Raw genomic sequence first — 26027 nt, forward strand, 5'->3', positions numbered from 1 at the left:
TACATTTCTTAGCATCATCAATGTTGGACATTTGCCCTTTCTGCAGGGTCACCCCAATTTTGTTTAGGCCTTTTTGCTGAACCCTGCTTTTGCTGGCTATGGAACTCTATGTACTTTACCCCTGCTAACCAGGGTAAAGTATGTGTTCTGCTCCTTTCAACATGGCAGAACTGGTATACTCCTGCTTGGCATATTTAACTACATACAAGTCATTAGTATACCCACAGTGTTCCGATGACCTGTTTGTTATGTCACCAGTGGACTGCAGCACTCATTGTGCCAACCATTACAATCTGAGAATAAAGCATGTCTCTAGGCCTGCCACTTGTAGCCTGGCTATGCCGTTTTCAATTGCCAATTTGACCTGCCAAAATACAACCTTGAGGCAGGCCTAAATCTTACTTTTAGATATTAATAAGCCACTCCTAAGAAGGGTCCTATTGCTCATTGAGTAGGGCGCATGGTATTTAAAAGTAGGACATATAGAAGCTCAGTGAAAAAGCATAAAAGCTATTTTCACCATGGAAATGCTAGCTGCTTCTCTAGCGAAACATTATAACACCTTATATGCTAACAGTGGATTGGTAAGATCTAAATTACTATTTCAGAATGCATGGCCATTCAGAGAAACACATATTTGACAGAGCTGAGAGCTAGGACTGGGGAAGAAATGTGTTATATTGGAACAAAAGTAATATATTCTTATTTCATTTCAAGTATAACTAGAAAAGGTTGGAATGACTGCAGACAAGACTTTGTTCTAAAGTCAACAGGAAGAAGATTCCTGAAGCAGTTGCAGCTTCAGTGAAATACTGATTGTGAGCTTGGACAGCTCTGAATTGTAGCACTTTTAGAGGTATTCTGCTTTGGAATAATCTTTGTCTGACTGACACAGAGAAAGTATGCACATAGGTGGGCATAAGTTTTAGTAGCTAAAAACACAAAACAATCCTCCTGGGACAGTATGTGGCTCTGTTGAGTGAGTCTCTGCACTGGGTATCAAGGAAAGTTGAATGCATTCTGCCGCTCAACTACAATGATAGTCTTCTTTGATCATAACTAAAATTTGTTTCGGCTTAGAGAGACTATGATCAATTTAGAACAAAGGACTTGGGACCAGTTCAGAGGCTGGAACAGTTAGCAAAATGCCAGTAGGTGGAATGGAGCAAACACCTGTAGAATTAAGAAGCTAATGTGTGTCTGTTTATACACACGCTGTGCATACTCCTGCCATCTAGGGCTGGGCCCAGATGTGTGCAAGTTATTTTTGTTTGCAGAATTTTGCTAGAGTCACGAGGTACTGTGACTCCACCTCTTGCTTGCAATGCTCATGATCATCGGCTCCATTGCTAGATTGTTTTCTTTCTGTCGTGGGATTCTCACATGTACTTCCGTGCTCTGAGTCAACGCCATTGCGTTGTTTGTTTCAGTCATAATGATTCCTCTCCCTCCGTCGCTATTGTATTTGATCACGTTCCAGCCTCTTTTGTATTGGGTTGACGCCTGCAACTTCGTCTGGGGTTCCCCGGGGCTGCTTTCCCTTCCATTCGGTCCGGTCCCACCATGTCTCTTCTGTGGTGTAACGGACGCCTTTTTGAAACTGCCTTTGGTGGTGTGCGAAATATCCCTGGGCCGACCTGCACCAGGTCTGTAATCTTTGCCTTCACCCAAGCATGACGAGACATTTGGCGACACTTGCCAGTTCTTCCGATCGAAAAAGACTCCCTGAGACTTCCGGGCCCATTGACCCAAGACATCGCATAGGAGTGGGGAAGATACTCCAGACCTCTTCGGCACCCAGGACCTACAGGGGAAACATCGCGCTGAACCTTCGGCCACAGATGAAGAGCCTTTCGCTCCAAAAACAGTTCCCACTCCGATCCAGAGATCAAAGACTTTTTGCTAGCTCGACAGTTTGTGAGTACAGTGCTCCTTTCCCCTTGACACTGCTGAGTTTCCACCTCATAGGGGACATTCAGTTACCCTGGACACACAGAGACAGGCTTCTGTGCCATCACTGCCTTCGGGTCATGGTCGGCACGGACCACTGGCTTCAGACACCACACCCAGCTCCGGCTCTGCTGAAGAAAATCGTGAAATCGACTCCCCTGGCGCCGGCCTCTCCCGGCTCAGCACCGACCCAATCTTCGGATCTAGAGCAGTTGGCGTAGAAACCTAGGTTGTGCCATAACCTTCGGTGCCGGCCACTCGCCTTCCTAAGAGGCAACTCAGTTTTGAAGCATCCTAGGAGCCCCTCCTCCTCCAAAGCATGGGAAAAAGCAGGATAAAGCCACCAATCCTCTTCCTGAGCATGGACTGCCACCACCCTCTTCCAGCCCACCTACCTCACCGCCATCACCTTCCACACCTGCTTCTCTGCATGACCCACTATCCTACACTTCACATGGGTCCACACCCTCCAACACCAGTGAACGATGGGGTGTGAGGTGCTGGGGGAGGGGAGGAAGATGTCTTCGACTCTTACGATATGGATCTACCTGAGGATACCAATCCTGCTCTTTACCCTGCCCGACGCTCTCCGCCTGAAAACACCAACTCCTACCATGAGGTTCTAGGTAGAGCCGCTGCCTACCATAATTTGCAAATTGTAGGAAGTTGGCTCTGTATGTGCTATTTCAAAGTAAGGAATAGCATGCACAGAGTCCAAGGGTTCCCCTTAGAGGTAAAATAGTGGTAAAAAGAGATAATACTAATGCTCTATTTTGTGGTAGTGTGGTCGAGCAGTAGGCTTATCCAAGGAGTAGTGTTAAGCATTTGTTGTACATACACATAGACAATAAATGAGGTACACACACTCAGAGACAAATCCAGCCAATAGGTTTTTGTATAGAAAAATATCTTTTCTTAGTTTATTTTAAGAACCACAGGTTCAAATTTAACATGTAATATCTTGTTCGAAAGGTATTGCAGGTAAGTACTTTAGGAACTTCAAATCATAAAAATTGCATGTATACTTTTCAAGTTATTGACAAATAGCTGTTTTAAAAGTGGACACAGTGCAATTTTCACAGTTCCTGGGGGAGGTAAGTTTTTGTTAGTTTTACCAGGTAAGTAGGACACTTACAGGGTTCAGTTCTTGGTCCAAGGTAGCCCACCGTTGGGGGCTCAGAGCAACCCCAAAGTCACCACACCAGCAGCTCAGGGCCGGTCAGGTGCAGAGTTCAAAGTGGTGCCCAAAACACCTAGGCTAGAATGGAGAGAAGGGGGTGCCCCGGTTCCGGTCTGCTTGCAGGTAAGTACCCGCGTCTTCGGAGGGCAGACCAGAGGGGTTTTGTAGGGCACCGGGGGGGACACAAGCCCACACAGAAATCTCACCCTCAGCAGCACGGGGGCGGCCGGGTGCAGTGTAGAAACAAGCGTCGGGTTCGCAATGTTAGTCTATGAGAGATCTCGGGATCTCTTCAGCGCTGCAGGCAGGCAAGGGGGGGATTCCTCGGGGAAACCTCCACTTGGGCAAGGGAGAGGGACTCCTGGGGGTCACTTCTCCAGTGAAAGTCCGGTCCTTCAGGTCCTGGGGGCTGCGGGTGCAGGGTCTCTCCCAGGCGTCGGGACTTTGGATTCAAAGAGTCGCGGTCAGGGGAAGCCTCGGGATTCCCTCTGCAGGCGGCGCTGTGGGGGCTCAGGGGGGACAGGTTTTGGTACTCACAGTATCAGAGTAGTCCTGGGGTCCCTCCTGAGGTGTTGGATCTCCACCAGCCGAGTCGGGGTCGCCGGGTGCAGTGTTGCAAGTCTCACGCTTCTTGCGGGGAGCTTGCAGGGTTCTTTCAAGGCTGCTGGAAACAAAGTTGCAGCCTTTCTTGGAGCAGGTCCGCTGTCCTCGGGAGTTTCTTGTCTTTTCGAAGCAGGGGCAGTCCTCAGAGGATGTCGAGGTCGCTGGTCCCTTTGGAAGGCGTCGCTGGAGCAGGATCTTTGGAAGGCAGGAGACAGGCCGGTGAGTTTCTGGAGCCAAGGCAGTTGTCGTCTTCTGGTCTTCCGCTGCAGGGGTTTTCAGCTGGGCAGTCCTTCTTCTTGTAGTTGCAGGAATCTAATTTTCTAGGGTTCAGGGTAGCCCTTAAATACTAAATTTAAGGGCGTGTTTAGGTCTGGGGGGTTAGTAGCCAATGGCTACTAGCCCTGAGGGTGGGTACACCCTCTTTGTGCCTCCTCCCAAGGGGAGGGGGTCACAATCCTAACCCTATTGGGGGAATCCTCCATCTGCAAGATGGAGGATTTCTAAAAGTCAGAGTCACCTCAGCTCAGGACACCTTAGGGGCTGTCCTGACTGGCCAGTGACTCCTCCTTGTTTTTCTCATTATTTTCTCCGGCCTTGCCGCCAAAAGTGGGGCCTGGCCGGAGGGGGCGGGCAACTCCACTAGCTGGAGTGTCCTGCTGGGTTGGCACAAAGGAGGTGAGCCTTTGAGGCTCACCGCCAGGTGTGACAATTCCTGCCTGGGGGAGGTGTTAGCATCTCCACCCAGTGCAGGCTTTGTTACTGGCCTCACAGTGACAAAGGCACTCTCCCCATGGGGCCAGCAACATGTCTCGGTTTGTGGCAGGCTGCTAAAACTAGTCAGCCTACACAGATAGTCGGTTAAGTTTCAGGGGGCACCTCTAAGGTGCCCTCTGGGGTGTATTTTACAATAAAATGTACACTGGCATCAGTGTGCATTTATTGTGCTGAGAAGTTTGATACCAAACTTCCCAGTTTTCAGTGTAGCCATTATGGTGCTGTGGAGTTCGTGTTTGACAGACTCCCAGACCATATACTCTTATGGCTACCCTGCACTTACAATGTCTAAGGTTTTGTTTAGACACTGTAGGGGTACCATGCTCATGCACTGGTACCCTCACCTATGGTATAGTGCACCCTGCCTTAGGGCTGTAAGGCCTGCTAGAGGGGTGTCTTACCTATACTGCATAGGCAGTGAGAGGCTGGCATGGCACCCTGAGGGGAGTGCCATGTCGACTTACTCATTTTGTTCTCACTATCACACACAGGCTTGTAAGCAGTGTGTCTGTGCTGAGTGAGGGGTCTCTAGGGTGGCATAAGACATGCTGCAGCCCTTAGAGACCTTCCTTGGTATCAGGGCCCTTGGTACTAGAAGTACCAGTTACAAGGGACTTATCTGAATGCCAGGGTGTGCCAATTGTGGATACAATGGTACATTTTAGGTGAAGGAACACTGGTGCTGGGGCCTGGTTAGCAGGGTCCCAGCACTCTTCTTAGTCAAGTCAGCATCAGTATCAGGCAAAAAGTGGGGGGTAACTGCAACAGGGAGCCATTTCTTTACACAAGCCCCCCCCAGCCCACAGGCCAGGAGACTCAGCCCAAGCTGGGAGAGTCTTCCTAGTCTGTCAGGCGAGGAAGAGTAGGAGAAATAGGCTGGTTAGTTGCAGGGCCTACTCTGCCTTACATCCTTCTGTTCAGGTCATTCCCTTTGGGGAACTGACCTACTTCCACAGTGATAGGACCTAGTCTGAATTGCCTCTTGTCTGCCTCTTCAATGTCTCCACCCATTCTTTCTATCTTGGTCTTAGAGGTATCCACCTCTGCTAACCTTATCTTGGCCAGGGTTACCCCTAGCTTACCCAGAGAGGTTACCCAGAGCTGGAGTAACCCCACCATGACCAATAGGGTCAGGGGGCCTAACTTGCTATTTGGCATGGGGTCAGACCACCATGCTAAGGATAGTGCAGCCATAAAGGCTAACACCCAGCAGAGGCCACTGACAGCTGTCAGTGCCCAGAACCACACCTTTAGCTCTTCACCTAAAAGGGAAGGGGCTAAGTTAAAGGCTTCTTTGGGTTCAGGTTGCCTGTCTGCTGTATTGGAGTGGGGGGTTACCACATCTTGTAGTAAACACCCTTCTTCCACTCTTTCTTCTGTTAGCTGAGGAGCCACCCACTCAGGTTTAACAGTTGCCTGACTAGCCAGGACTTCTTGTGGGTCAGGTTGGACTTTATCAGGGCCATTTTTGGAGTTCTCCCCTACTGGAGCAGAATCTCCTTGGCTTGCTGTAACCTTGGCTAAAGGTTGTCCACCCTTCCTACTCTGTTTTCTTTTCTTCTTCTTCTGGGGCCTGCTTGCATTTACTGCAGAGGCAGGACTTCCAGAATCCTTGGGAGAGGACTGGCACTGGACCAGTTCCTCTCTTGAGCTCTGACTAACCTCTGGGTAGTCATTTCCAAGGAGACAATCAAGGGGGAGGTCTGTACTGACTACTACCCTTCTCCAGCTAAGAGTGCCACCCACTTCTATGGGCACTAAAGCCACAGGCCTCTTAGTGACCCTGTCTAGGCTAACTCTTACCCTGGCAGTCTCACCTGGGATGTACTGGTTTGGGAGCACCAGCCTGTCATGCACAATAGTGTGACTGGCACAAGTGTCTCTCAGGGCAGTGGTTGGGATTCCATTCACCAGTAGGTGGTGGAAGTGTCTACTTCCCTCTGGAATCTCCAACTCACCTGTTGGGCCCTGTTTCCAGTTGAAGGCTAGGAAGACCTCCTCATCTGAGGAGTCATCTCCCATGGCTACACTGGTTACCCCAGGAATTTTGTTCTGGGGTTTGTTTTTGGGACAAGAAGTGTCCTTGGTGTGGTGCCCAGACTGTTTACAGTTGTGGCACCAGGCCTTAGTGGCATCCCAGTTCTTACCCTGGTACCCACCTTTGTTTTGGGTTGTGTCCTGGGGCCCACCCACCTGTTCTGGTTTTTGGGGGCCTACAGAGGACTCTGTTTCTTTGTTTCTAGTGTTACCCACTTTCTCCTGGGGAGTTTTTGTAACCCCTTTCTTTTGGTCACCCCCAGTGGAAGTTTTGGTTACCCTAGTCTTGACCCAGTGGTCTGCCTTCTTTCCCAATTCTTGGGGAGAAATTGGACCTAGGTCTACCAGATACTGATGCAACTTTTCATTGAAGCAGTTACTTAAAATGTGTTCTTTCATAAACAAATTATAAAGCCCAACATAGTCACACACTTCATTTCCAGTTAACCAACCATCTAGTGTTTTTACTGAGTAGTCTACAAAATCAACCCAGGTCTGGCTCGAGGATTTTTGAGCCCCCCTGAACCTAATTCTATACTCCTCAGTGGAGAATCCAAAGCCCTCAATCAGGGTACCCTTCATGAGGTCATAAGATTCTGCATCTTTTCCAGAGAGTGTGAGGAGTCTATCCCTACACTTTCCAGTGAACATTTCCCAAAGGAGAGCACCCCAGTGAGATCTGTTCACTTTTCTGGTTACACAAGCCCTCTCAAAAGCTGTGAACCATTTGGTGATGTCATCACCATCTTCATATTTTGTTACAATCCCTTTGGGGATTTTTAGGATGTCAGGAGAATCTCTGACCCTATTTAAGTTGCTGCCACCATTGATGGGACCTAGGCCCATCTCTTTTCTTTCCCTTTCTATGGCTAGGAGCTGCTTTTCCAAAGCCAATCTTTTGACCATCCTGGCTAACAGGGGGTCATCCTCACTGAGAGCATCCTCAGTGATTTCAGAAATGCTGGACCCTCCTGTGAGGGAAGCAACATTTCTGACTATCATTTTTGGAGACAGGGCTTGAGAGGCCCTGGTCTCCCTATTTAGGACTGGGAGGGGGGAATTGCCCTCCAAGTCACTAATTTCTTCCTCTGTGAAGTCATCCTCAGAGGGGTTGGCTTTTTCAAACTCTGCCAACAGCTCCTGGAGCTGAATTTTGGTAGGTCTGGAGCCAATGGTTATTTTCTTTATATTACAGAGAGACCTTAGCTCCCTCATCTTAAGATGGAGGTAAGGTGTGGTGTCGAGTTCCACCACATTCATCTCTGTATCAGACATTATTTTGCTAAAAGTTGGAAGACTTTTTAAAGAATCTAAAACTGTTTCTAGAATCTAATTTCAAACCTTTAACAAACTTTTAAACTCTAAAAGACAATGCTAAACAGGGACTTAACACACAAGGCCCTAGCAGGACTTTTAAGAATTTAGAAAAATTTCAAATTGCAAAAATGAATTTCTAATGACAATTTTGGAATTTGTCGTGTGATCAGGTATTGGCTGAGTAGTCCAGCAAATGCAAAGTCTTGTACCCCACCGCTGATCCACCAATGTAGGAAGTTGGCTCTGTATGTGCTATTTCAAAGTAAGGAATAGCATGCACAGAGTCCAAGGGTTCCCCTTAGAGGTAAAATAGTGGTAAAAAGAGATAATACTAATGCTCTATTTTGTGGTAGTGTGGTCGAGCAGTAGGCTTATCCAAGGAGTAGTGTTAAGCATTTGTTGTACATACACATAGACAATAAATGAGGTACACACACTCAGAGACAAATCCAGCCAATAGGTTTTTGTATAGAAAAATATATTTTCTTAGTTTATTTTAAGAACCACAGGTTCAAATTTAACATGTAATATCTTGTTCGAAAGGTATTGCAGGTAAGTACTTTAGGAACTTCAAATCATAAAAATTGCATGTATACTTTTCAAGTTATTGACAAATAGCTGTTTTAAAAGTGGACACAGTGCAATTTTCACAGTTCCTGGGGGAGGTAAGTTTTTGTTAGTTTTACCAGGTAAGTAGGACACTTACAGGGTTCAGTTCTTGGTCCAAGGTAGCCCACCGTTGGGGGTTCAGAGCAACCCCAAAGTCACCACACCAGCAGCTCAGGGCCGGTCAGGTGCAGAGTTCAAAGTGGTGCCCAAAACACATAGGCTAGGATGGAGAGAAGGGGGTGCCCCGGTTCCGGTCTGCTTGCAGGTAAGTACCCGCGTCTTCGGAGGGCAGACCAGAGGGGTTTTGTAGGGCACCGGGGGGGACACAAGCCCACACAGAAATCTCACCCTCAGCAGCACGGGGGCGGCCGGGTGCAGTGTAGAAACAAGCGTCGGGTTCGCAATGTTAGTCTATGAGAGATCTCGGGATCTCTTCAGCGCTGCAGGCAGGCAAGGGGGGGATTCCTCGGGGAAACCTCCACTTGGGCAAGGGAGAGGGACTCCTGGGGGTCACTTCTCCAGTGAAAGTCCGGTCCTTCAGGTCCTGGGGGCTGCGGGTGCAGGGTCTCTCCCAGGCGTCGGGACTTTGGATTCAAAGAGTCGCGGTCAGGGGAAGCCTCGGGATTCCCTCTGCAGGCGGCGCTGTGGGGGCTCAGGGGGGACAGGTTTTGGTACTCACAGTATCAGAGTAGTCCTGGGGTCCCTCCTGAGGTGTTGGATCTCCACCAGCCGAGTCGGGGTCGCCGGGTGCAGTGTTGCAAGTCTCACGCTTCTTGCGGGGAGCTTGCAGGGTTCTTTCAAGGCTGCTGGAAACAAAGTTGCAGCCTTTCTTGGAGCAGGTCCGCTGTCCTCGGGAGTTTCTTGTCTTTTCGAAGCAGGGGCAGTCCTCAGAGGATGTCGAGGTCGCTGGTCCCTTTGGAAGGCGTCGCTGGAGCAGGATCTTTGGAAGGCAGGAGACAGGCCGGTGAGTTTCTGGAGCCAAGGCAGTTGTCGTCTTCTGGTCTTCCGCTGCAGGGGTTTTCAGCTGGGCAGTCCTTCTTCTTGTAGTTGCAGGAATCTAATTTTCTAGGGTTCAGGGTAGCCCTTAAATACTAAATTTAAGGGCGTGTTTAGGTCTGGGGGGTTAGTAGCCAATGGCTACTAGCCCTGAGGGTGGGTACACCCTCTTTGTGCCTCCTCCCAAGGGGAGGGGGTCACAATCCTAACCCTATTGGGGGAATCCTCCATCTGCAAGATGGAGGATTTCTAAAAGTCAGAGTCACCTCAGCTCAGGACACCTTAGGGGCTGTCCTGACTGGCCAGTGACTCCTCCTTGTTTTTCTCATTATTTTCTCCGGCCTTGCCGCCAAAAGTGGGGCCTGGCCGGAGGGGGCGGGCAACTCCACTAGCTGGAGTGTCCTGCTGGGTTGGCACAAAGGAGGTGAGCCTTTGAGGCTCACCGCCAGGTGTGACAATTCCTGCCTGGGGGAGGTGTTAGCATCTCCACCCAGTGCAGGCTTTGTTACTGGCCTCAGAGTGACAAAGGCACTCTCCCCATGGGGCCAGCAACATGTCTCGGTTTGTGGCAGGCTGCTAAAACTAGTCAGCCTACACAGATAGTCGGTTAAGTTTCAGGGGGCACCTCTAAGGTGCCCTCTGGGGTGTATTTTACAATAAAATGTACACTGGCATCAGTGTGCATTTATTGTGCTGAGAAGTTTGATACCAAACTTCCCAGTTTTCAGTGTAGCCATTATGGTGCTGTGGAGTTCGTGTTTGACAGACTCCCAGACCATATACTCTTATGGCTACCCTGCACTTACAATGTCTAAGGTTTTGTTTAGACACTGTAGGGGTACCATGCTCATGCACTGGTACCCTCACCTATGGTATAGTGCACCCTGCCTTAGGGCTGTAAGGCCTGCTAGAGGGGTGTCTTACCTATACTGCATAGGCAGTGAGAGGCTGGCATGGCACCCTGAGGGGAGTGCCATGTCGACTTACTCATTTTGTTCTCACTAGCACACACAGGCTTGTAAGCAGTGTGTCTGTGCTGAGTGAGGGGTCTCTAGGGTGGCATAAGACATGCTGCAGCCCTTAGAGACCTTCCTTGGTATCAGGGCCCTTGGTACTAGAAGTACCAGTTACAAGGGACTTATCTGAATGCCAGGGTGTGCCAATTGTGGATACAATGGTACATTTTAGGTGAAGGAACACTGGTGCTGGGGCCTGGTTAGCAGGGTCCCAGCACTCTTCTTAGTCAAGTCAGCATCAGTATCAGGCAAAAAGTGGGGGGTAACTGCAACAGGGAGCCATTTCTTTACACAAATGCATTAAGAGCCTATTGAGGAGCATTCCCTCTTTCAGACTCTATCCTCGACCCATCAATCCACGCAGTATGTGCCCCTGCTAAAGGGGATGCTCAAGCCTGCTCCTGATATCTTCAAGGAACTAGTCAAAGCCCAGGTTAAAGAAGCCATTTCAACCAATAACTTGCCACTCCTCCCCCCTCCCCAACCACACAACATCTGATGGGAGACCGCTTCAGATGTTCATCCCCACTTGGCAACAGGTCACCTCAGACCAGTGGGTGTTAGACATCAGTCAACATGGTTAATGCCTGGAGCTAATACCCACGCCACCCAACATACCACCTGCAGACACGTCCTTTCCCCAGAACACCAAGGCCTGCTTTGGGAAGAGGTCCAAGCAGGCCATCTCAAAGGGACCATAGAGCTTGTGCCAAAACACCTAAAGGGCTCAGGGGTTTATTCCCTCCATTACATCTTCATTACTAAACAGGACAGGCCCCTAAGGCCCACTCTGGACTGAGGCCCCTGAATGAGTACATCCTGACAGAATGTTTCCACATGCTCACTCTTCAGGACGTCATTCCACTGCTACAGCAAGTCAACTTCATGGCTGCACTCGACCTTACTTCCACATTCAGATTCATCCAGCGCATCGGCGTTACCTCAGAATTTGTGGTGAGTGGCCAACATTACCAGTTCAAAGTACTGCCCTTCAAAGTCACTACTGCACCTTGTGTTTTTACCAAATGCCTTGCAGTTGTTGCCACGTGCCTGCAAAGACAGGGCATCTATGTATTTTTGTACCTGGATGATTGGCTGATAAAGAGTGCAATGCAACAGCACTGCCATTGACATACACCAGCCACAGTACTGGGCCTTACCATCAACACTGTGAAGTCCCAGTTTCAGCATCTTCAAATTCAATCCTATATGGGAGCCATGCTCAAAGTGGAGTTCAGCAAAGCCTATCCAAGTTCAGCAAGAGTCCAGTCCCTCCATGTGCTGCTTTCTCTTTTTCAGCCAAATGAACAGGTCACAGACCCGGCAGTCATGTGCCTCCTAGGAACGATGACCTCCTCCATTGCTATAGTATCCCACGCAAGATTGCACATGCACCCACTACAGGAATGCTCATTACGTCAGTGGTCTCAAGTTGAGGGTCATGGTAAATTTTAGTGTTGATCTGCCCTTCATACATCGCTCTCTGCAGTGGTGTAACACCAACAACTTGTTGCATGGGCAGCATTTTCTCTACCCAGTTCTGCAACAGACGCAGCTCTCGGTGGATGAGGGAACGTGGCACATCTACAAATGCCTATTATCCTTCAGAATTTTTGAAATGACCAAAGTAAGTGGATGGGAAGGTACGAAGATGAGGGGGAGCTCTGCAAAGATACTGCCCCTTTAACACACCTTTTTCTTGATTATGGCTACAAGTTCACTAACTTTGGGACTGAAGGCCACCCACCATTCCGATCAGATATGGTTCTAATCTTGGTCTTAAAGAAAATCCCCAGCTCATTTGCTGGTTCTTGAGAGGTGTGAGTAAATTAGTTCAGACAACAGGGTCACAAACATTTTTTAAGCAGTTCCATCAACACATATTTCCTAATGCACATACGTGTTCTCTCACTAGGACTCTGACTTAAGTAAATCACTGGGTGGCACCCCTCACATTGGAGGCTATTGTGGGGTATATGGGATTTGTATTCACCTTCCACACTCACAAGACATGGCATGACCTTACATCCTTACCTTTTTGTAGTGCCAAGTTAACCTTCTCCGTCAGTTCAGCCGCCGTTGCCCTTTTCACTGGATCCTTTACTAGTCCTTCTCTAATGGCTTCGGCAGTGAAGGGGTTACAGCACGGTGGGATTTCCCTCACAGGAGGCGGTTCTCTGGCAATCTGTTGAAAAACGTAAATCAAGGATGAGGGTGGGGCAAAAGACGTATCAAATAAGCTCACCTCAAGAAATTTAACCTCTAGGACAATTCATTTAATTTAATGCAACTCGTATTTATTCTATGGCATCATTACAACTATAGTGCTTGAAAACCACAATGTTCTGTCAGTCTTTATCCTTGCCTAACCCCACTTAATACACTGACTGTAAGCACTTTACAGTTTTTTGAATGCACATCAAATGTACCATTCAAAATGCATCATTGTAACACTAAAAACAAAACAGCCGTGTTTCCAGCGTGCCCACTTTACATCTCACCAAATGAACCTCAAACTGCAGTTATTAAAGTCACTTGGATTTCATAACAAAAACATGCTTTTATAATATAAATGCACTTATTTTAATATATAAAGCACTTTATTGCATAAATGCTTATTTTTTTAGACATGAAAACTAATTACAAATATGCATTAGCATTATATGGTAATTGTACATTATGAATCTCATAACCAAAGACATGTATAGGTATCGGATATCAAATGACTGCGTCAGCCTAAAAAAAGAAGAAAAGAGGTTCCAAATAGAGATAAAGTCCCATGTTTCGCCTTGGGTTGGTATCGGGTATTTGCCAAATGATTAATAATATCCCTTGATATAGGATTAAACGCAGATAAAGTCAGCACAACAAATACACTAAAAAATTGCAGAATTAGTACAAAGTATAATAAACAAGAGCACAACACGAAAAATAAATATAGTACAGAAAACTACTTAAAATACAAGCGAAAAGGTCCCAGTCAATAAGATGATTTTTTAAAACTAATATTGATGGGAACGTTTGACTGTTGGAAGACGTTCATTCTACACCATTGGTTTATTAAAGGTAAAACCAAGAAGAAACACATGGTGACTGCAATAAGAAAGGGGGCCATGCTGGACATAAACTACAAACAGGTTGATAGAGAAAGCTAATCAAGCAGATAAGATGGAGCAAGTCTTTATTACAAATATTGGCCATGTCTAAGTAAACAAACTGAAACTGATAAAATAGGCAGCCAGAGTAAATTCATAAGGAGTGACAGAATCAGATTTAAAAATACCAAAAATAATATGGACAGGAAAAGAAGCATAACATACTATGGAAGAGTTACACACAAGAAGCAAAAGTAATTCAATCATGAGGGAACTAGGAAATGAATGGGGAGTTCAGCAACAAAGAATGAAAGACAGGGCTACATTTTCTTGGTGTTATGCAGCTGAAAGAAGACACTACAAGAAACCAAATAAGGTTTATGTTACTTACACTGTAAGCATCTGTTTATGGCATCTAGTGCTGTAGATTCCCATGCTTTGCATACTCCTGCCATCTAGTGTTGGGTCCTGATATGTGTAAGTTGTTTTTCTTCAAAGAAGTCTTTCGAGTCACGAGGTAAAGTGACTCCTCCTCTTGGTGATAACGCACATGGGCATCAACTCCATTGTTAAGATTGTATTCCCGCAGACGGGTGAGAATGGAGTGTGAGTACGTATCAGTAAAGAGATGTCCATACATATGAAATAGTAAAAAGGAACTGCAGCTGCCACAGGTGTCCGGAAAAGAGGGTGGGTGCATGTGAATCTACAGCACTACTTCCCACGAACAGATGCTTGCAGGGTAAGTAACAATCCGTTTGAGGCATATGTGGCTGTAGATACACATGCTTTGCATAGACTGTAAAGCTTTGCCCTCCAAAGGCGGTGGCTAACCTGTGGGTGTTGCAGTTGTTTGGAAAAGTGTACGTAGGACTGCCAGACCTACATTAGCTTGTTGGTGTGCTAGAATATCCACACAACAATGTTTAGTGAAAGCGTGTGGTATAGACCATGTAACTGCCTTACATATGTCAGCTCTTGGGATATTGCCCAGGAAAGCCATAGACGTCCCTATGTTATGAGTAGAGTGTGCTCCAGGGGGTGTAGGTAAAGTTCTTTTAGCTTTGGCATAACACGTCTGAATACATTTAATTATCCATCTAGAAATGCCTGATTTATATGTGGGATTTCCTTTGTGAGGGGGCGAAAAAGCAACAAAGAGTTGTTTAGTTTTACGAAAATTTTTGGTTCTGTCAATGTGATATATTAGAGCTCTTTTAACATCTAATGTATGAAAAGGTCTTTCCTGAACTAAGTCTGGTTGAGTAAAGAAAACAGGTAACAACTGATTGGTTAAGGTGGAAAGGGGAAACCACCTTTGGAAGGAATTTTGGGTTGGTGTGACGGACCACCCTATACCCGTGTTGTTGGGAGAAAGGTTCTTTAAGGAAGTGCCTAGAGCTCATTGACACGCTTAAGTGAAGTAATAACAATAAAAAAGTGACCTTCCAAGAAAGAAAGTGAAAAGGACAATTATGTAATGGTTCAAATGGTGGACCCATAAGTCTGGTGAGAACAATATTGAGATTCCATGTGGGTGTAGGTGGAATTCTGGGTTGAGTTAACCTTTTAAGGCCTTCCATAAAGATAAATGTAGCCAGTTTTGTAAATAGGCAGCCACTGCAGCTAGATGTAAGCGTATTGAAGTGTAGGCAAGGTCAGAAAGCTGGAAATGAAGGAGACAGCAAACAATGTTTTGCACAGTTGTATTAAACGGATCAATGTGCTCATTACGACAGGAAAAGACATATCTTTTCCATTTAGCTGCATAACATGCTGTAGCTGTAGGCTTAGGAGATTCAGGTGGGAGATTTAGGTTACCCAATTCTGTGACCTCAGGAGCCAAATCGCAAGGTTGAGTTCTTTTGGATTTGGATGCCTGATTTCTCCATGGTTCTGAGTGAGAAGGTTGGAGTTGAAGTGAAGCTTCTCGTTGGAAACTAGAGAGAATTAGAGAAGTATGGTGAACCATGGTTGACAAGCCCAAGTGGAAGCTAATAGAATGAGGGTGAGAGACACTTGCCTGAGCTTCCAAACCACAAAAGGAAGAAGAGGGAGAGGAGGAAAGTGTAAGCAAATATCCCTGACCTGTTGATCCATAGAGCATTGTCCTTGGCTAGTGAGTGCGGAAACCTAGAGGTGAAATCTGGGCCTTTTGCGTTGTCTGCAATTGCGTACAGGTCTATCTATGGAAACTCCCACTTGTGGAAGTACGGGAGGAGGACTCGGTGGAGTGCCCACTCATGGACTTGTTGCCGCATCCTGCTGAGAAGGTCGGCAACTTGTTGTCCGTTCCTGGTAGGTATTCCCGCTAACAGATGGATATTGTGACATATTGCCTAACGCCAAATGGTCTGAGATCTGCATCGTAACTGTAGAGGTTGTACACTGTTTTTGTATATATATATATATAGTACATGGCTGTCATACTGTTCGTCTGGAGTAAGACAACCTTGCCTATCAGGTGAGATAGGAACACTTTTAATGGTAGGTGAACAGCTTGAAGCTCGAGGTAGCTGATGTGGAGATGCTGGTGTCCCAGAGTCCCTGAACTGTGAGATCCTGTAGGTGGTTTGTAAGAGGTGTGTCTGTTGTGAGAGCGATTTGTAGAAAAGGGTCGAGAACGGCCACCCATTTGACAGGTTTTGTGTGTTCCACCACTGCAGAGAGCGAAGAGTCCAGCTGTCTATCAAAACTAGATCTTCTAACTGACCCTGTGACTGAGACCACTCATGTGCTAGATATTTTTGCAGTGGACGTATATGCAATCGTGCACGTGACACTATGGTAATGCATAATGCCACCATACCTAGCAGATGTATAGCTGTTCTGACTGTTAATTGTTGATTGGTCTGAAATTGTGGTAGCAGTGTCTGGAAATTCTGAATCTTGCTGCATTGGGATATGCTAATCCTATGTGTGATGAGAATAGCCCCCAGATATAGCTTAACCTTTCAGGTTCAAGATGTGATTTTTGTACACTGATTGTAAACCCTAGTTGATGAACACATCTGTAATGACCAGTGTGTTGGTGACACAGAGAAAGGGTACCGACTTTGATAAGTCAGTCGTCCTGTAACTGGAAAGACATGGATGTTTATCTGCATAGATATGCTGCTACCACTGCTAAACATGGGGTGCAGAAGTGACCCCCAATGAGAGGACTTAAAACTGATAATGTTCGCCAGCTGTGACAAACCTGAGTTATATGCGATGTGCTGGATGGATTGGGATGTGAAAGTAGGCGACTTTTAAGTCTAGTTCTGACAAAGTCGCCTTGCTGGAGAAGTGGGATCACATCATGGAGTGTGACCATATGGAAATGCTGTGACAGGATGTAATGATTTAAGGGCCTGAGACCCAAGGTGGGCCATAGTGAGACATCTCTTTTGTAAATGAGAAAGTACAGGGAGTATATTCCTGATCCTTGATGTTGAAAGGGGATGGGCTCTATTGCTCCTTTGAGAAAGACAGCTTGCGCTTCCTATTTGAGCAGGTTTTGATGCTCAACAGAGTTCGTGTATGCGAGGTGGAATGTTTGGAGGTGTGGTGATGGGCTCCAGACAATAACCATTTTGGATAATGTCCAACACCCACTAATCCGATGTTGCAGATTGCCAGGTGGGGAGAAATTGTTGTAAGCAACCTCTGACATGTTTTAAATGATCAAGGGAAGGAGAAGGGAATCACTGCTTAGTGGTGGATGGTGCACCACGTGAGGAAGCACCTTTGACACAACATCTGGAGTTGTTACCCCATACGTGCCCCTTTAACAGCCTTGTGAAAGGGAGTTCTCACTTTATGGTCGATATGACAAAGAAGAGCATCGGAAGATGCTGCTTCTGAGCCTGGCCTATATGAGGAGCAGTGAAAGGAGCCATGGAGAGCAGGGGTTTGGAGTGCACCCATGGATTTAGCAACATATTTGTCCTTCTTCATCTCTTCTAATGCTTTGTCAACTTGTGGACCAAACAGGTGTTCCTTGTCAAAAAGTGACATTTAAGAGCGTTTGCTGAACTTCCGGCTTGAAGCCAGATATGCGCAACCAAGCATGCCTGCGCAGCAACACACTGGTATTTATACCCCTGGCAGCTGTATCCCCTGAATCTAGGGCACACCTAATGGAGTTATTAGAAATGAGTTTGCCCTCCTATACTATTTCTTGCCCCATTTTTTTATGTTCCTTTGGGAGGTACTGGAGGAGTGCCTCCATTTAGTCACAGCAGGCGCAATCATACCTGCCTCTGACCTTGTGTATTTGCAATTCACCAGTGATTAGGGGACTGCGCCGCTACTCATTTCCCTGAAGCAGCAATTAGTTTAGACTTTTTATCAGGAGGTGGAGCGTCAGCTGTGGTTTCAATCAATCAATAAATCAGTACTTGTAGAGCACGCTTATCAGCTGTAGGGTCTCAAGGTGCTGTGGTAAGCATGCTTCTCACTCGAAGAGCCAGGTTATGAGATCCTTCCTGAATTGCTTCAGTGATGCGGCCCGAGTTTGAGAGGGAGCGTGTTCCATGTACGGGCTGCGAGGTAGGAGAAGGATCTGCCTCTAGCTGTGCTTTTCTTGATTCTGGGGATGGCAGCGAGGGCGAGATGGGAGGATTGGAGTGGCCTGGATGGGATGTAGAAGGTCAGATGGTGGTTGAGGCCATCTAGTCGGGTGTTGTGAAGTGCCTTATAGGTGCGAGTCAGTAGCTTGAAGGTGATGTGTTTGTTGACAGGTAGCCACTGGAGGTCTCTGAGGTGGTCAGAGATGTGGTTGTGGCGGGGGATGTCCAAGATGAGTCTGGCTTCTGCGTTCTGGATTCTCTGTAGTCTTGCTTGTAGCTTCTTTGTGATGCCGGTGTAAAGTGTGTTGTCGTAGTCCAATTTGCTGCTGACCAGGGCATGGGTGACCGTCCTAGTCTCAGTGGGGATCCACTTGAAGATCTTTTGAAGGAACCGCAAAGTGTGGAAGCAGGCTGAAGAGATGGCTTTAACTTGATGCGTCATGGAAGGCGTTGAGTACAGGATGATGCCCAGCTTGCGTGCATGGTCGGTGGGGCATTTCCCAGGGCACCAGGAGTTGTCCCAGGTGGAAGTGTTGAAGACCAGTACGAGGATCTCCGTTTTCTCCAAGCTGAGCCTGAGGCAACTGGCTTCCATCCAGGCGGCGACTGCTCTCATGCCATTGTGAAAATTTCTCTTGGCTGTTGATGGGTCGTTGGTCAGGGAAAGGATCAGTTGGGTGTCATCGGCATAGGAGACTATGTTTAGTCTGTGCTGTCTGACGATCTTAGTGAGAAGGCCATGTAGATGTTGAAGAGGGTCAGGCTTAGTGAGGATCCCTGGGGTACTGTGCACCATGTTCCTTTGGGTGCAGAAGTGTATGGTGGGAGTCTGACAATCTGGGTTCTTCTGGTGGGGCAGGTTTTGGTTCTTGAATCCTTCATATATGTCCTGGATTTTCTGGTGGAAAAAGGTGGCAAGGTTGTTGCAGAGGTCTTGAGACCAGGGTTCATGAATTTATGGCCTATGGTAAATAGCTCCTTGCTGTTGTGTGCGTTGGTGCTTATACGTTTTTGAATGAAAGCTTTCTTGGCAGCACTGATGCGCTGGTGGTGCATGATGACTGTCTTTGTAGACCGTGCAATCTGGTTTCTTTGCTGTTCCTCCATTTTCGTTCCAGTCATCTGCAGTTGCGTTTGGCTTCTTGGAGTTCTGTCGTGAACCAGTTTGGTTGCCTCTGGTGCTGGTTTTCTGAGGGGGGCTATGGTGTTGGTGCATTATGTATTCTAGCGGTGCAGGTTGCAAGCTGAGTCGTTCGCGTTTGTGGCATCTAGTGGGGGTGGGGGAGAAGTGGTTGAGGGTATTGGTGAGCTGAGTTTCATTGACTTTGCTCCAGTTTCTTCCTGGGGGGGCGTGGTGGCATGCAGCAGTCTTCGTAAAGATGAAGTGAATGCTTCGGTGGTCAGTCCAATGGTGTTCTTAGGTGTGCGAGATGGTGCAATTGTTTACAGCCGAGAAGACAGGTCGAGGGTGTGACCTGCTGAGTGGGTGGGGAGGTTGACTAGTTGCTTGAGACAGAGGGTGGCGAGGTTGTCCAGTAGGGATGAGGTGTTAGGGTTGTTGCAGTTTTTAAGGTGGAAGTTGAGGTCACTAAGTAGGATGTAGTCAGTGGAGGCAAGTGCATAGGGGGTGATGAGGTCAGCAAAGGTTTCACTGAACTGGGGCTGTGGTCTGTAGACAAGCGTGCGATGAAGGGAGGTGTTCGGGTTGATCTGAATTTGGAAGTGAACGTTTTCAGTGGTGGTTGGCTGCTTTGGTGTCTCGATGGTGGTTGAGAGGTGGAGGGTGTTCCTGTAGACTATGGGGACACCTCCTCCTGATCAATTGATTTTGTCTTTGTGGATGATTTTGTAGCTGTCGGGAATGGGGTGGCGTTGTCCGGGGTTTGTGAATTAGCCCTCTTACGGGCACTGGACACAACCACTTAATCAGAAGGAACTTGCTCTTGGATGTAAATAGGGTCTGAGGATGCCGCTTTGTATTTTTGTCAACCCTGGGGCTGATAATGCCTGCTTGCGTAGGGTCTTCAACGATGTCTTCAGTGTGATGCAGCTTGCCTTTTAACATAGGGAAAAGCAAAAAGAACAGATGATGGACGGAATGCTGAACAATGCAAACATTCACCCCAGTCACAAAGATCTGGGTTCAATCCATTGTTTTTTTGCCCACCATGCTACCTCAGTTTGGACCCAGCCATAAGCAAATCAGTCTTGACTCTGTTCCCCATGGGAACATTCCAGCCTGAACTGCCAAGCCAAGTCCTCCCTAGACCGGAATCAAGCATCCTGGGACCGTTTTCGGAGTATCACCCTTCATCAGCCAGGCTAGCTTGAAACCAGTGGCGCAATGAGCACGGGACCCACGTCTGGGCATACCCTTCCCACTTCTGTTCAATATCCAAACTTTCCAAACAACAGAAAAAGAACAACTAGATAGATAAGAGAAAATCTGAGACTAATCAGAGTCAAAAAGAGAAACAAAAGGATGAAATACAGAAAGCAGCTGCATCTATAGCATTACCACCAATTCAGCACCTTAGTCTTAATTTCAAGCACTGGAATACATTCATAACTATACATACCTCAGACCAGATCTGTAGAACACAAGCTATCACAGCACTAGTGCCCAACAAAAGCCATGACCCATTGTTCTTCTGAAGCAAAATCAGGTATCCTAGCATAAGAATCAAGAAACATCTCTGATAATGCACACAAATCCAGTCCTACAGCACACCCTTGCTATTCCCACACTAGGACAACTACAAATAGATTGTATTTGGAACCTTAATTTTAGTTTTCAGTGCTCTGCACTCCTGTCACAACTCAAATTCTTATAACACACTTCAATCCAAATAGAGAAGGTTAGTTTACCGCTGGCAATCCTGCTCTCCGTTATCTCACTTCCCTTTTAATTCCAGGCCCTATTCCAAGTCTAAACCAAAACCTTACAATGTTCTAGCTAAGCTGAATTAAACCCTCTATTTGGTTGTCAGTGTTCTTCCAGCTTTCCCAATCCTTTATGCTATCCTATATTTTCAGTCCCCTCTACAGCTTATATCATGCAAGTACTTCCTGCCTTGGAGTTGTAATAATCAGCCATTCTATCATAGTTTCTATATAGTATAGAAACATGAAGGTTGCAGTTGTCCCTGTATTGTGCTGCGTGTCCTTTTTTGAGGCTAAGGGATCAGTCAGATTCAATTATACAGTTCAGTGCATACCTTGCTGTGCAGATTCCCATCCTGGAGTTGTAAGTTACTTTACAGTACACTAAATTCTGCTAACTTACACAGTATCCACTTGAACAGTAGGCCACAATTAACTTTCATGTGACCATAAGGCAGGACAAACTGAATGAACTATATAATATTAATAATGTTTATTTAAACAATGTCTCTGTATATTTGAATTTCTATTGAGAAGTTATGCATATTTCTGTCTTGGGTTTTATAACACCCAGACTGAAAAACTGCCACAACTTAAGTAATGAAAAAACTGGATGGTAATATCTCATGAAGTATCCAGAGTCCAGACAAACGTTTTTCATTAGAAATATTTCAGGTATTGCTTTGTTTTGTTACATTTTATGTCATAGGTATTGTGTGCTTTACATGTTGCATACAATCTTACTTACAATTACGTCCTATAAAACTAAGCAAGACAACTTTCAAGGCAATAAAAGTCAAATGACTAATAGCCCCATTAATACAACTCATTCCTTTTCAGCACCACCTCCCACTTTCTCAATGCTAGTCCTCGTACCTTCCAAAAACACTGTGGCATGCATGCACGTGCCTGCTATTGCTGTGGGTAGTGTTCAAACAGAAAAAAATCTATTATCAGGTGGGCCCGATTAAAAGCACACAAAAAAAAAAAAAACCTTTCCACCAATTTAGACCTGGACCAACAATATGGGTCAGTCCAGGGGAGGCCTGCCTCAGCTTCATTTAGTACTGTGATTGTTGCACAACACTCACCTTGAGACAGAAAGGATGGGAATGATAGCGGGTCCAAGGGTGGCACCCATTCAGCATGTGCAGCATCATGCAACAACTGCTCCAAATGTCTACCTTTGAGTTGCATTGCTTCCCCATTACTATTTCTGGTGCCATATGAGTTTCTGTGCCGGGAGTGTAGTCCCCTGGAGAAAAGAAAGCAAACATAATTTAGCACATCTTAACTATGGCTCCAGTACACTGGTATGCCCCAGCATGAAAAGGTGGACTTAGTGCTTTAAGACATGACTGAGAAACCAGATATGAGGCCCCTTCTCTTATGAAAAGGAGCAATTAGCAATGATTTTGTAAGGCACTGACATGAACTAACAACTATGGGCCTGATTACAACTTTGGAGGAAGGTGTTAATCCGTCCCAAAAGTGACGGATATACCACCAGCCGTATTACGAGTCCATTATATCCTATGGAACTCGTAATACGGCTGGTGGTATATCCGTCACATTTGGGACGGATTAACACTTTCTCCAAAGTTGTAATCAGGCCCTATATGTTAAGAGAAAAGCACTAAGATTGTTCAATAAGATACAGGCAACGAGCTAGTAATTTATGAAAAAATTACCACAATGAGTATGTCAAATGATACGATTTCAAGAATGGAACACATAGAATAATAAATGTATTTCATTTTCTTTCATTGTATCTCATCTAAAATATCTCAAATAATTGACTCTTACGTCTCCTCATTGTACAGATTGCTGCTCATTGTTCTCTGCCATTCTGTCATCGGTAGCTCGCTATGTTCGTTTCACTGTACAATCGATTACTCATGGTTACCATCTCAACCCACATTTCTTGACTCATTAATTAATGTTTATAATAAATGCTTGTATCTCATATATTCATCTTTTACATATAATTTTTTAATTGAATGCTCAAAAAATCTACTCGACCACTCCCTATGGCGAGTCTTATTTGATCAGGTTGTGCTACTTTTAGGACTTACTTGCCCCTTGTGGCGAGTAGACAAAGAATATGTGTTCTGTTCAGTTGAGAAATGGAGGGGCACTAAAAGATGCCTTTAAATCTTGTTCTTATGTCACATTTGCACTGTGTCAAGACTGAAGTCAAAAGACAGTTTGTCTTACAATTAATTTTCCTTCTGACTGCAGAGTTCCAGGACTTAGTAAGGTGAACTGTGTGACCTTCTGTTTAGAATGTAAAATAAAAGGATATAGGGTGCAAACATTTCAAAATATATTTCAGTAGTTGTGAAAGCCCATTTTTTATATTTCTGTGTGATGAAAAAAATAGTTTACTAGGATAAAAACAAATCAGAATACTTTACGTGTTGATGTCAAAGGATATATTTTCTGAAACCTAATTTTTACAGATTGTTAATACACTATATAGTTTTATCAATAAAGCTGCAATTTAGTGGAGAGGTTTTTGGACATTTCTTGGAAATTTACTGTGTAGATGACAATATGCTACCACACCATGGTTTAGTAATATATTGATTAAATCTCAGTGTTTAACCAAACACTCCTGACCTGATGGCAATGCTGTTAGTAAACTAAAAGAAGTCATGGGTCATGTGTCCCCTATATGTGGGCTAGATTCTTGTGATGCATACATCAAACTTTAGTCTACTTAATCAAACAAAATAGTTTTTTTGTACTGCAGAAATGCTCAGCTCACATACTTGAAGGTGGAATCATATGTGGGAATGAAGATAAAGGTGACTGTAAACTATTCGCCTTGGATCACACAATTTGAGACCAGTTTACGGGTCAAGTACATTACAGTTAGGTCGAGTATATTATTCAAGTTACTCGACCTGCCGGTCTATTAACATTTTTATGATTTTTCACGGCCTCCATAGTGTCCATCGCATTCTGCAATGGTCCATCCTGCAAATGTCCAACTCGCTACATAACCAGTAGCTTGCTTCTATCTTGTTAAACTGCTGTCTTATTGTTTGGCTCTCATAGTCTAAATACTTGATTAACGTTTTCATCTTATCATGTAAGTGCTAAATGGTTGTTTCCTGCTCATCATACAATCAGTGACTTGTGGTTTCCAGTAGACTACTTTTACTGTTTCCACCTCATCATGCATACATTAGGTTATTCTTTCCATGTTATCATAGAATAGTTGGCATTATGCTTCCATTTTGTACATCTGCTTGACCAATATCTCCAGTTCATCCTATCCTTATTATTTCCATCTCATCATACAATCACTGGTCTAGCAACATCGCCATATAAATATGCAAAAGGTGTAGGAGGCTGGACTGGCTGGTAGTGAGTACCAAGGGGTACTTGCACCTTGCACCAGGCCCAGTTATCCCTTATTAGTGTATAGGGTGTCTAGCAGCTTAGGCTGATAGATAATGGTAGCTTAGCAGAGCAGCTTAGGCTGAACTAGGAGACGTGTGAAGCTACTACAGTACCACTTAGTGTCATATGCACAATATCATAAGAAAACACAATACACAGTTATACTAAAAATAAAGGTACTTTATTTTTATGACAATATGCCAAAGTATCTTAGAGTGTACCCTCAGTGAGAGGATAGGAAATATACACAAGATATATATACACAATAGCAAAAATATGCAGTATAGTCTTAGAAAACAGTGCAAACAATGTATAGTTACAATAGGATGCAATGGGGAAACATAGGGATAGGGGCAACACAAACCATATACTCCAGAAGTGGAATGCGAACCACGAATGGACCCCAAACCTATGTGACCTTGTAGAGGGTCGCTGGGACTATTAGAAAATAGTGAGAGTTAGCAAAATAACCCTCCCCAAGACCCTGAAAAGTGAGTGCAAAGTGCACTAAAGTTCCCCTAAGGACAAAAGAGTCGTGTTAGAGGAATAATGCAGGAAAGACACAAACCAGCAATGCAACAACTGTGGATTTCCAATCTAGGGTACCTGTGGAACAAGGGGACCAAGTCCAAAAGTCACAAGCAAGTCGGAGATGGGCAGATGCCCAGGAAATGCCAGCTGCGGGTGCAAAGAAGCTTCGACTGGACAGAAGAAGCTGAGGTTTCTGCAGGAACAAAAAGGGCTAGAGACTTCCCCTTTGGTGGACGGATCCCTCTCGCCTTGGAGAGTCGTGCAGAAGTGTTTTCCCGCCGGAAGGACGCCAACAAGCCTTGCTACACGCAAATCGTGCGTTTGGCGTTTTTGGACGCTGCTGGGGCCCAGGAGGGACCAGGAGGTCGCAAATTGGACCTGCAGAGAGAGGGGACGTCGAGCAAGACAAAGAGCCCTCACTGAAGCAGGTAGCACCCGGAGAAGTGCCAGAAACAGGCACTACGAGGATGCGTGAAACGGTGCTCGCCGAAGTTGCACAAAGGAGTCCCACGTCGCCGGAGACCAACTTAGAAAGTTGTGCAATGCAGGTTAGAGTGCCGTGGACCCAGGCTTGGCTGTGCACGAAGGATTTCCGCCGGAAGTGCACAGGGGCCGGAGTAGCTGCAAAGTCGCGGTTCCCAGCAATGCAGCCCAGCGAGGTGAGGCAAGGACTTACCTCCACCAAACTTGGGCTGAAGAGTCACTGGACTGTGTGGGTCACTTGGGCAGCGTCGCTGGATTCGAGGGACCTCGCTCGTCGTGCTGAGAGGAGACCCAAGGGACCGGTAATGCAGCTTTTTGGTGCCTGCGGTTGCAGGGGGAAGATTCCGTCGACCCACGGGAGATTTCTTCGGAGCTTCTGGTGCAGAGAGGAGGCAGAGTACCCCCACAGCATGCACAAGCAGGAAAACAGTCGAGAAGGCGGCAGGATCAGCGTTACAGAGTTGCAGTAGTCGTCTTTGCTACTATGTTGCAGGTTTGCAGGCTTCCAGCGCGGTCAGCGGTCGATTCCTTATCAGAAGGTGAAGAGGGAGATGCAGAGGAACTCGGCTGAGCTCATGCATTCGTTATC

At 46.1% G+C, this 26027-nt stretch overlaps 1 protein-coding gene across 2 annotated transcripts in view; it reads right to left on the reverse strand.

Annotated features, from left to right (window-relative positions):
- MAP3K14 (mitogen-activated protein kinase kinase kinase 14) overlaps positions 1–26027 on the reverse strand; it is a 110245-nt gene that overhangs the window by 19812 nt on the left and 64406 nt on the right. For both annotated transcript variants that reach the window (XM_069237969.1, XM_069237970.1), the window contains exons 10-11: positions 22105–22268; positions 12517–12667 (exon numbers count right to left, since the gene is read on the reverse strand). In XM_069237969.1, the coding sequence (XP_069094070.1) occupies positions 12517–12667; positions 22105–22268 (315 nt within the window). The remainder of the gene's footprint in view (positions 1–12516; positions 12668–22104; positions 22269–26027) is intronic.

The sequence above is a fragment of the Pleurodeles waltl genome, chromosome 6 (genome assembly GCF_031143425.1).
Source record: "Pleurodeles waltl isolate 20211129_DDA chromosome 6, aPleWal1.hap1.20221129, whole genome shotgun sequence".
In the NCBI taxonomy this organism is placed as follows: Eukaryota; Metazoa; Chordata; class Amphibia; order Caudata; family Salamandridae; genus Pleurodeles; species Pleurodeles waltl.